This window comes from Cynoglossus semilaevis, chromosome 19, assembly GCF_000523025.1.
Source record: "Cynoglossus semilaevis isolate Cse_v1.0 chromosome 19, Cse_v1.0, whole genome shotgun sequence".
Lineage (NCBI taxonomy): Eukaryota > Metazoa > Chordata > Actinopteri > Pleuronectiformes > Cynoglossidae > Cynoglossus > Cynoglossus semilaevis.
Window position 1 is genome coordinate 11,871,680 of NC_024325.1, and position 12,187 is coordinate 11,883,866.

Genomic DNA, 12,187 nt, shown 5'->3' on the forward strand with positions numbered 1-12,187 from the left:
TGTAGTGTGGGAGTCGAGTGTGTGTGGACAATGCCGGCTGAGTGCTGGGCTCTGATCCCAGCTCTTCTGTTCGGCCTGATAATTAAAGCTAAACACTTTTTAATACACTTTTAATTTTGTGTTTTTTTTCCCCCCTTTTGATCCATTAAAGGGGAAAAAAAACAACAGAGAGATAGACGGAGATTAAAGCGCAGGCATGGGATTTTGTTTTTCATTTTGGATAATTGCTTTTTTTAAAGTGTAGTTATTTTTGTTTGTCTTATTCCTAGATGTGAGGAGTAGAGCCCTGGTATAAGGAGATTAAAAACCAGGGGTGTGTTTAAAACATTAATATTGGTTTTAATCCTTTGGTATATTTATCATGGCTGCTGTTGTTTTTCTGCATGCTCTGTGTTTATGGTGATAGCAAATGTTTGTGCCTAAAAAGACACAAGTGAAGACATGAAGTAAATAATTTGTGCCTAAAATGACACAAGTGAAGACATGAAGTAAATAAAAATCTGTGACTCTCGTCATTTAGCTGCAGATTCACGGTGACAGGAGAACATTTGTCAGCACCTCCTTAAGGCTTCCTACCTTTTCCTCACCTCCTTCTAACAAATATCATAGTTTACTCCATTAAAACTCCCTCACCCACTGACTCTCACACTTACACCAGAACCTCTCGCATCTGACTTTTTTTTTCAGCTACGAATAAACTAAAATAATGACTGGGTGAGAAGGGAGGTACGAGGGAGCGTGGTGGCTGCAGGGGGGAGGAAAGGAGTAAATGACAGAATAAAGTGGTGGAAAGAGAAGAAACCAGGGAGGATCTCTCCTCAACACCTCCCCTCACTCGACCTTTTTAATGAGCTCTGTCTTTTTAGCTCCTTATCTCGTCTCCTCCCAGCTCAACCTTTCAGCTCCTTCTTTCAGCTTTTCTTCGAATCGCAGCTCAGCTGCTCCTCCTTAGTGACTCCCATCAGATTGTTGCAGGTCATTAGCTGTTTCAGTTACTCCTCCACTCTGGGAGGTTCAGCTTCTTGGGGCTCAACTTGGTAGTTGCTTACTTCAACAGGGTTACTCCTCCCAGCTCCTTTTCTCAGCTTCCTCTCCTTTCAGCTCTTGAGTTTAAATAATTTTTCCAGCTGGCTCCTTTTCTCAGTGTGTGTTCTGAGAGTGTTTCTCCTCCATCTCCCACCTTTAATTACTCCTCTCCACTTTTCATTTCAAACACATCTCATCTTCTCCTTCAATTTGTCACTGATTTGTTCCTCCTTTAGCTTGTCCTTACAACTTCCTCTCATAACTGCTCCTCCTCTTGGCCTTTCCTTTCCTCTGCTCTTCCTTCTCCCATCACCTCCTCTCATTGTCCGCCTTGGAGCAGCTCCTCCTGTAGGAGTCTGAGGTCTACCCTGACCAGACTCCAGATCTAATCTCCTGTCTAACAGCTTCACGTGCACAGAAAGCTCCAGATGAAATTTCACCCAGAGGCACCGTAACCATCATGAACATCAGAAAGATCATAAAGATCATAAACAGATGCTGGAATCACTGTAATGGACTTCTCTCCAGACTCCACTCTCAGCTCCCTGCAGATATCTGAGCTTCTGAGTCTGAGGCTGAGGAGGAAAGTCATTTCAGCTCCTGCTGCCCTCCTTCCTACTCCCCATTCTCCTCCTCCATCTTCTTCTCTAGGTCATTACCCAAAGCTCATGATCTTGTTTATATATTTAAATATAAAAAGGAAGTGTTATTGGAAACTCAAAGCAACAGGGGAATTTAAAAAGAAGAGTTTTCCTGTCACAATTTCCTCGTATTTTTTTCATTTCAAGTCCCGTCCAATTGCATTCAAATTCACAAAAAACGTGTTTATAAATCATTATAAATCAATGTGTTAACACAGTGACTTGATTGGTTTTTAATCTTCACACAGGACAATCAAAGAATTGATATATATTTTTAAAATGTCACATTTAATCTCCTCTCAGAACAAATCCACTCACCATCAACCTCAGCCTTTTTACACTGCTTTACACAATATAATGAGGCGTTTGAGGGACTTTGACAAAAAAACCAATACTGGATCTTTATCCCTGGAGTTTTATCTCATCTTAGATATGGATTTTTTTCAAATAAAAAAAAACACAGAGTGGGAAAAAAAGTTAAATCTGTGTTGGAGAAAAATATTTTTTTCATAACTTCAAACTTTCAAACAGTGGAAGATCCTCAAAAGTGAAGTTTCACAGGTTCTGCTGCTGGAAGAGTTTATTGAATGATTCATTGAATTTGATGAAAGTTCGGTGTCAGAATGTCTGCAGCTACAGACGTGTTATCTTGAGTCATGCAATCATTACAGTTTCATGTTTTTATAAATTTTTCATGACATCTAGCTTCATGGCCAATCGATGCCTGTCGCTCTCATCTCCACCAGTACAAATATCCCCAGTTACTGCTAATAAAAAGTTGTTTTCAGAGGATTTCAGGAAACTGATCTGGAAGATTGTCACAGAACAATCAAAGAAAGGAGATGGGTGAAAAAAAAAAACATGGGGAGATTGTTGTCGTCATAATTTGGTCTAAAACTTGAGAGACTGAGCAAAAGCAACATGGACACCATGCAGAGGCATCATGGTGCAACACAATCAAGTGGCAGAAGAATGGAGGGAGAACAAGTTCAAAAAGATCAAACTATAATAAAATAAAAAGGTGATCTGAACTGGTGATTAATTCTCGTTTTTTTTCCCCCAGGGGCTCAAGCCAATGGACCACAACGGTCTCTCAGACCCTTACGTCAAACTGCATCTACTGCCCGGCGCCAGCAAGGTAGGTAACAGGGAAGATCACAGGGTAAAAACTGTTCACCTGTTGTTTATTTAGAAGATTGTAAAAGGTGCAGTTCATGCAGTCCACATTCACACTGTAGCAGACGGGAGCTAAAAGATTAGGCTTTGCTATCGTTAGCCATTTCTGTGCTAGGTCATTTTTATCGTTTAACAAACAGTTTCTACATTTGGCTACATTTAGACAAACTTTACTATTTGGGGTGAACCCCGAGAAGAAGATGTGATTTCTGGACTCCTTGTAAAACTGATGATGAGCTTCGTAGGTCAGAATCTTCAAACACTACGAACCTAGCTTTAGCTTAAAACAGGTGCAGCCTAATAAGAGACCGAACTCGTGCTCTGCTGCTGCTTCTTATCCCATGTGTGCAGGTACATGAAATAAAGACTGAAAGGTATCTGAGTCAGACACAGACAAAGAATTGTGAGATTTGCTCTGACCTCAGGCCCCGTGGGTTAATTTAATCCTTTCATTAAAGTCTAAATCTAATCTGGATCCTCTGAATGTGTTCACTGCACAAAAGCTGCAGAGAGTCATTGTTGTCAGCTGACTGAGTCATTTCTTTCTTCTTTTTTTTTTAACCTTTTTAAACCAACCTCATTTGTTCTCTTGATTTGAGTTCAGGGACCGTGTTTTTTCTCACTTTTACCCAGAACTCTGAGCTCTGACACCAGACCAGAGTTTTTCTATTCATTTATAACATTTATGTTCAAGGACATTTCTGTATACAATACACTCACAGAAAAGCTTGATGTACTGTGGACACATTTTAGCCAAACCATTAGCCATGACATGGTAGCTAGGAATATCAAGCTAATCTGTTTCCAGGACGTCAACAACGTCGTAGTCAAGATAGTGAAAGAAAGCAAGAAATAAACCAAAAACACAGTAAATCTGTTTGCAATATTAACCTCGAACAAATTGTTGCCAAAAAGCAGAAAAAGTACTTAAACAACAGCCAACTTGAGGTGTAGCAAAAGGGCTAAACACACACCAACAGCATTGTTCTGTGACATGTTTTGGCAAAACAGTGAGCGGTGATTAATACATGGAGAAAGTGTAATTAGTCGCTCTGAGAGCGAGGAAAACCCTGGGCCTGATGACGACGCTGAAACAACAGCATCGTAATTAACACACAACGGGCCAATAAAACAATTTCACATCAGCTCTGCGTTTGTTTTATTGACTCGCGCCTCCCTTTTAATCACTAACATCAGCGAGGAAATTTGCATGTGTCTGTGTCGAGATGATTGATTTTTTTTACCGGATGCCATACACTCCTTAAATCTAGGAGGTGAAGGAAACTAAGAATCAGTGTCTGACGACGCAGCGCCTCCCTTGGTTGTTCATACACCTGCTTTACAAATGTGTATGTGTTGCTGTGGCTGGAGGTTACACGTCCTCAGGAGAGCCATTGTGACTCAATGAGGCAAAGCAACATCAGCAGTGATTCATTCCCTTATTTGTTCTAAATGGAAATATTCATTAACATAATTACTTTGTGGTCTATAATTCGTAAAAACCAAGCACAGCTTGTTATTCTGCAATAAAACATTTGAAGACGCATTTTCAACATAGGAACGGAATTGTGCTGGGAACTAGGATCAATTCTGAGACTGAGGTAAATTTAAAAGGAAATAAAATGACAGGATTGGCACCAAGTATTTTTTAAATCGATGGATTTAGATATACAAGTCCATATCCAGTCAAGTAGTAAAATAAGATTAAGTGATGTTTTATTTTGAGTAAAACAGTCAAGTAGTAAAATAAGATTAAGTGACCTATTGTTGAAACATTTTCAAACAACGTTGTGTGTTAATTTGTTCATTGAAACAGAAATTGTCCTGCATACTTCAAGTGACATTTTGTTTACTGGAAACAGTGTTTTACTGAAATGGTTGGTGAAAAAGCTCTGCTCACTTTCTGTTCCACTAGTTCATTTTTTGTGTTTTTTACTACTATATTCTCTCATGTGATGACAGTGACAGTTTGAAATGTGTGTAAAAAGCAAAGATTTTTGTTGAGAAGAACCAGCTAGCAGCTGTTAGCATTTAGCATCCTGCCTGGTGCCCCAACTGTGCTTTGCGTTTAGCTCACCCCTCTCTACTACCCACAGAGTTGTGTCACACATAATCACACTCCCTGTCAGTTCACTGCAAACTTGAAACTCAACCTAAAGAAGTATCAGTGAGAATACTTGGCACTTGGATACACAAATGAAAATACACACTATAATTGTGCAAAAACACAGAAACAACAACCCTAGACTACATCAGCTCAAACATGAAACAAAAGCAAAAAAAAAAACACACACAAAAAAACCCAAAACAACCCCACAAAAACGATAAGCACAGAAAACACAATGCCTTCACAAAAGCAGACTGGCAACTAATGACAGCAGGTGAGGGGTTTATATAGACAAGGAACTAACAAGACACAGGTGGAGCTGGTTAGGTGATCACAGTGGGCGGAGACAGAGTGGAGTCTGAGCACCTTCTCTCTTCATGCCTATTTCTCACATAAAATGAATTTATATAACTTTAACAAAACCTACTCCATACAACAATGATATTTATGCCTTTGGAAACAATTATTTTTTTTATTTATAATAAAAAATAAATCTCTTTTAAACAATCTTTGAAGGTCTAAAACGACATCCTAATTCCATATAATGTCAAAAAAGGTAACAGGTTTGTTGAATTTTGGCTTAGACGATGCTCAGTTCTGGCTTTCCCTCAAGGGCCATTAAAGGCCAAGTCGGACTAGGTTGTTTGATCCATTGGTGATGTTGACCTTACTGAAGTCTCATTAAATTCCCTGTATTAGTCTTATATGTGACTAATAGGTAGAGTTAAAATCTCCTGCTGCGTCCAGCGCCTCACAGAAACCTTTTTCATATTCCTGTCAGTATTGAACAAGATGTCGTCACCTCCCCTCTCTGCTCCGCTCTGATATTCTCCCAGCTCCCCTCAAAATAATCATTAGGCTCGGTCTGAGAGGCTCATTAAGACCCACTGAGGAGGTCATGAGTTCTGTGGGCTCTCTAATCAGGAGTGAAGTTTCACGCTCGGCTGCAGAGACACGTCGTGGTTTCATCTCCACTGAGGCTGCAATCAAGCACAATCAACAATCATTTTTTTACATCACACATTTGTTGACAGAATTCGAAAACACTGCAAAATAGTGACACAACCATGACACGGGAAATAGGACGTGTCGACCGAGCGGGAAAAAAGTTGTATTTGTAACCAACAGTGGACGCAGTGAATGTGTCTTAATCCGTGACTAATCTGAATAATCCAATTATTATTATGAAAAATGTTGAAGAAAAATACAAAAGATTAAATTAAAATATATAGAGAGAGAGAGTTGTTGAATTTTAGTTGTTAGTGTAGAATGTGTTCTGATTAATCTTCAGAAATTAGGATATACTGCATGTCCCATTATTTTCAACAGACCTAAAAATAAAGACCTAAAAACAAATAAAGAATGTTACAGTAAGTTCAAATACAATGTAATATTACTATAAAGTACAAGACAAAAAAAAAAGTAATTTTGATCCAACAGTTAAATACGTTCATATACTATGTAATATTACTATAAAGTACAATTTCAAGATAAAAAGAAAGTAATTTTGATCCAACAGTTAAATAGAACTGATTCTTCATGAGCCACATTCCAATTCCGTTCCTTCGAGTGTTTTTGTTTTCTGTAATGAACTACAGTGATATTAGCTATGTTTGTGGAGGCAGGAATTAAACCGAGCGACGGAGCACAAATAGAGGCGTCGCATGCACCGAGACGTCAGATGGTCCTGTGTTTGTGTTTTTGAATTTAAGTCAACGTCTCTGCGTGATGGGAAACTAAATGTTCCATCGTAAAAACCTGCATTTTAATCAAAACATAATAAAAATAAAAAGAAGATTCCCGTAGAGCAGTTCCAGCCAGTCCTGCCCTGCAGCAGCAGCTGTGCTCTCTGATGAGGTCAAAGGTCGACCAGGAGGCAAGCGCTCATAACTTCAGGATCAGTGAAGGTCGATGTGTTTGAGCCGATACGTCGGGTAAAACTTCTCAATCAAACCTTGAGTCTGACCTTTGGAGTCTATGATTTCAAAACTCATACTATTTGTAAACATGATGGGAAAAAAAAAGCCCACACACGATAGAAATGTCCAAACAGGAATGGAAATGACCGACAACAACAAAAACAAAATGTTTTTTGGGATAATAATGTAACAAGTGTAACTATGTTGACAGTTCTTATATAATAAGAAAATATATATATAACGTATAATTAATTAACATATCCACACACAGAGCAGGAGAAAGCCCTCTCCTCCACAGAGTCTCCCGTCTCCTGCGCGTCCCCATTTGAAAAGGTCCAACTGTCACTCTGTGGTCTTATCATTTTCAACCATCTGTAACCAGCCTGGTCTTTGTTACCCTTTAATTAAATACCTGTTGCTTCACACAGCGTCAGGTCGGCCCGCTGCTTTGTGACTTATTGACATCCCTTCCCCGCCAGTCACTTTGGTTTGACTGCATGGTAATTCCACTGATCGTTTCCTCAGATTGTCTCCGCCCTGCCAGCAGCCCACTCAGTATCTGCCAGGACGTCTGTTAAAGAGTGAAGGACGGAGCTGCGGACAGTGATTGAGTGTTTAAACAGACGGGTGCGATGTCACATATTGACTTACACGAAGCACTGACACAATATAGCATGCGTTGTGTCAGCGTTAGCTGCTGCTGCTATGAAGATAAAAGTCATTCAACTTCAGTCACATTTTTTTTAACCGGTGTTTACGTTGTCATGCTGACAGCAAATCAAACAAGACATTATTTGTTAAATGATATTTGTGTTACTTTCAGTAAATGTGATTCATTTTAAATAAATAAAATCAATCGCTACGGCTAATTAGCTTAGCAGCATGTGCATTAACCTTATGTTTCTGTGCTTTTCTCTACAGAAAAGGGGTAAGGCTTAGTTATGTAGTAAAATATAATCTTAAAACAAAATAACAAATAAAGTGTAGCATTTTGTTGGGTTAGAAAAATAAAATCTTAAAACAAAATAAAGTGTAGCATTTTGTTGGGTTACTTTGCCAATTTTAGTTGTGTTTCTTTTCTTATAGTACGTGGGCCTGGACATTTTACTCTAATTTTGTAATTGTGACCATTAATGCTTAGGCCCTGGCATTGTAGTCTTGTAGTCAAGTTTATAGTTTACTTCTTCTGTGTTTTGGGCTTTGGTGTGCAGCAGGTGATTTGGGGAAACTGCTGTCAATCTTATGCCAGTCAGAGTTCTCACTAAAACAAACAAAAACACAGTGGTGTGCCAACAGGAACAGGTTGAGCCAGAACTGCAGCCGTGGTTTTATTTCACCACATTATACTCTTTGTTTCCCACACACTAAATGCTCTGCTTTGATTAATCCCTTCACTTGAAAGTGCAGTCTACTGTTTACTTATCACTCGCAGTGGCGAGATAGCATTTGCGTCGTGACACCAGACGTCAGGACGTCGGTAATTTCTCGGCAGGCCTCAGACGGCTTTGCACATTCTTAGGGTTGTTTTTTAAAGTGAGTGAAAGTGACACCAGCGGACTGAGCTCTCCGCAGCTGTCAGAGCGATAAAGAGAGCCAGCAAAACAGTTCAACCATTAAAAATGTGCAGATGCCCTCAACTGTTTGTCTGTTTGTCTCTCAGGCGAACAAACTCAGAACCAAGACCCTGCACAACACACTCAACCCTGTGTGGAGTGAGACGCTGACCTACTACGGCATCACCGACGAGGATATGGTCCGAAAAACACTCAGGTACAAGAAAGAGAGGGCGGAAGTTGGGGACGGTGGAAGGGGGGGCAAAGACAGATTACATTACTGGAAAAACACAAACAGCATGAAGGATGAGTGGAGCAAACAGACAGAGAAGGATTAACAGTAATAGAAAGAATAACATTAGAGGGGATTAAAATGGGTTAGAGGAAGAAAACAAAAGAAGGAAGGAAGGATGAGGAAAGATAGAAAAGAAAATAAGTCACAGGGAAAGAAGGAGAGCAGGGGGAAGGAAGAAGAAGGGTGAGAGAGTAGGATATGACGGTACAGAGCATGAAAGCCAACAGGGAACATGTTCTAATAAACTATAGAAGGAAAAAAAAAATATAAAGCTTAAAAGGATGAATAAATTTAATTGTAAATGTTTGGTGCAAATCTCTTTAAGAACTAAGTACATGACTTACGATCTCTGCAAAGAACCTGTACATCCAAACACAAGGAACTGTTTAAAGATGAAAGTTCAAAGATAAAAATCACTTCATTAATTAACTATAATGTGTATAAAAAATAAAGTGACACAGACAAAGGATTATTCATCCTCCACCAGGTTATTACACCGAGACTAAACAGTGGAGTGTTTATCATTCAGTGACTAAACCCTCCTTCACTGAAGCCTCTTGGAATCGTTTAATTCTACTTTATTGTCTGGTTTAATTAACTTTTCGAGTGTCTAGAAGAGATGACCTTCAGCAACAGCTGCCAATCTAAATATTTATACCACTCCATCGACATGTCATACTTTACAAATACTCAGCAGTTTGTTCATTTAGTTCATTATTTAACATTGAGTTTCCTTAATGAGGTTCTAGAACGATTTCAACTTGTTGTAAATTGTCTCTGAGTTCGTGGCTCCCAAAGTGCAAATCAGGCTAAAATGATTAGTTGTATTATTATACATAGTTCAATGTGAGTCTTACAGAAACCTACTGCACATGTGAATTAGACAGTGACCCATGTTTGAACCCATGCCTCTTTACCCATAATGCCCAGTATTTAATGTCGCATGCTTTTATATTTGGTTCCTTTGAAAATCCCACACATTTTTTTTCTTTGCTCCTAGGAGAAACATTAAGTTAATTAAACTTTCAAAAATGTTTGAACCTGATTGCAATTAATTTTTTAATTGACACAAACTCAAGTGTGTAAGTCAATTACTGTGTCTCTTATAAGTAGCTTATGCTGTGCTTCATCATTTTAAATTAACAAACTTAATTTTTTTAAATGAGAAACTTTCATGATGATCATTTAAGGTCATTTAACATAGGTGATGTACGTAGGTAAAATTAATTCATTTTACATTTACACTTACGGCACCATAAGAAATAATGATTGTTTTCATAGCCATATAATAAAGCATTTAAAATCAGATGGACGTTTTCATATTACTCCACCATAAAACGTTGCTAAATGTTGCAGCAGCAGGTAGAGCGTGTATTGACAAGCTCTTAGGACAACTATTAACAATGAAATCACCCGTTTTTCATGTTGTCTTTGTCCTTTTTGTTTTGTTTGTTTTGTTTTTCAGGATCTCAGTGTGTGATGAGGACAAATTCCGCCACAATGAGTTCATCGGGGAAACACGAATCCCTCTGAAAAAACTGAAGCCCAACCAAATCAAAAACTTCAACAACTGCCTGGAGAAACAGCTCCCCGTAAGAAGAATCTTCAGTTTCACATGTGCACACACTGGGTTTAGATCCCACTAAAAAATAAATAAATACATAAATAAATAAAAGGCTTAATTAGGAAATTAGAAAAAAATATTTTAATACTTTGACGATGTGTTAATGAAATGTTCCTAATTATCCTTTATGACGCATGAAAATTAGATCAATGGAGCAGAGGAACAAGACCTTTGTTTATGCACAAATGTTCATTCATTTTACTGAAATTTTACCCATCATCCTTATCTGCTACCTACAGGTGATCTTTTTAAATCACAGTAAATCAGTCGTACGCTGTTGTTGAGTGAAAAAACGTTTCTAGCATCACATTTACAGGAACAACACAACGAGTGTGAAGCAGTTTTTACACCAATGCTATAACAATAGCATAGCGGGTACTTGTTGGACTACTTGAGACAGAAGAACCACGTTTTGAACAGAAAAGGCATCAAAAGGCCCAGCGCTCCGTTTAACATGTGGTCATTGTTACAAAAAAAAACACCCACTAGGATTAACTTTAAACCAGTGACAAAGGCCTTTGTTCAGGAGTGGATTACTTGTTTTGCCAGCACAGGCCTGAAGTGTCACTGAGCTGAGACTGATGATCCCTCAGCATCTCCACACAGACTGTTGAATTACAGAGAATCACTCAGCGCACCGTCAGACCACGACAGTTTAACTGCCTTAAAACTGAAACACATTCGGATTCTTCTTCTCCTCGGCTTTCTTCTCCACATTAATGCTCTCAATATTGAATTTTGCAAAATGAGAATCACATCTACTGGGTAAATCCTCCCACTGTGATATACCACCTGCTTACTGACAAAGAAATATATAGATATACTTAGAGAGCTAGAAGCTACAATAGCAGATCAGGTACATTCAGGTTACACGTCAACGTTAGCCAAAATAGCTACAACATTATGCTAGAACTTGCTATAACAGCTGAAATATATTCAACGTCAGTGAAGTGATGCACAGTTGCTAAAATCCACATTTTTAGAGAGCACTCTGTGGATACTTTAAGAGACTTCATAACTGCAGTACAGTTTGAGTATTGAGCACTACAGTTAAAAATCAATAAGTGATTTTTCTGGGCTTGCCTTCTCATGCTCCAGCAGAGGTATTTCCTGGATTACCTCGAACCATCCTGTTAGATGTGCACCAGGAGGGAAATGTACAGTATAGTGTGGCCATATATTCTACACAACAGAGTGTGGAGGCACAGTGGAACTGTGAGTGTGTGAGCGTGGCAGAGGAAGAACATGTTCTGCTCTGTTCGCTTCTGAAGGAGCGGATAAGGAGTTCTGACTGAGCACAGGATGTTGTATTCTTCAGAATAGATCAGTGGCCACCGACCGTTTAATCATCTCGTCCTGCAGAGAACAGGAACTCTCTTTATTGACAGGTTCGGTTCTGGTTTAGCTCAGGATCAAGACGGCGGCAGAGACACAGACGATGATGTAGTGGAAAACGAAAATGTCTTTGGATATCACAAGTTTTTCAATTGAAAAAAAGTAAGTGAGGGTAACGTTAAAATGATCAAAGTGGAACCTGAGGAGAGTGACACACATTTGACACTCACATTCATACTAACCATGAATTACAAGTTAACAAATAACCTAATACTGCAAGTACGAAGTAACTGGAGAAGCCCATGGAAGCGCCGTACAAATAGACCACAGCATCAAACTCGTGGTCTTTTTGTTGTTGCAGGTTGCAGTGCAGGTTAGGGTGACAAAGGATAGAAAGGAAATGTCATACAGAGCTGAGTTAAAGGAAGGACTTTTGTATTTACTATAAAACCTAAATGAATTTCAGAGGAGGACAGATGAAGCAAGAAGTGCAGGACGTCCCTGAACGTAC

The 12,187-nt window shown here is 39.0% G+C and overlaps 1 protein-coding gene across 1 annotated transcript in view; it reads left to right on the forward strand.

The window, feature by feature from the left end:
• Positions 1-12,187, forward strand: part of doc2b (double C2-like domains, beta) — a 72,504-nt gene that overhangs the window by 46,470 nt on the left and 13,847 nt on the right. Inside the window, exons 3-5 of the mRNA XM_008333006.3 lie at positions 2,731-2,805; positions 8,530-8,639; positions 10,183-10,309. Of these exons, the coding sequence (XP_008331228.1) occupies positions 2,731-2,805; positions 8,530-8,639; positions 10,183-10,309 (312 nt within the window). The remainder of the gene's footprint in view (positions 1-2,730; positions 2,806-8,529; positions 8,640-10,182; positions 10,310-12,187) is intronic.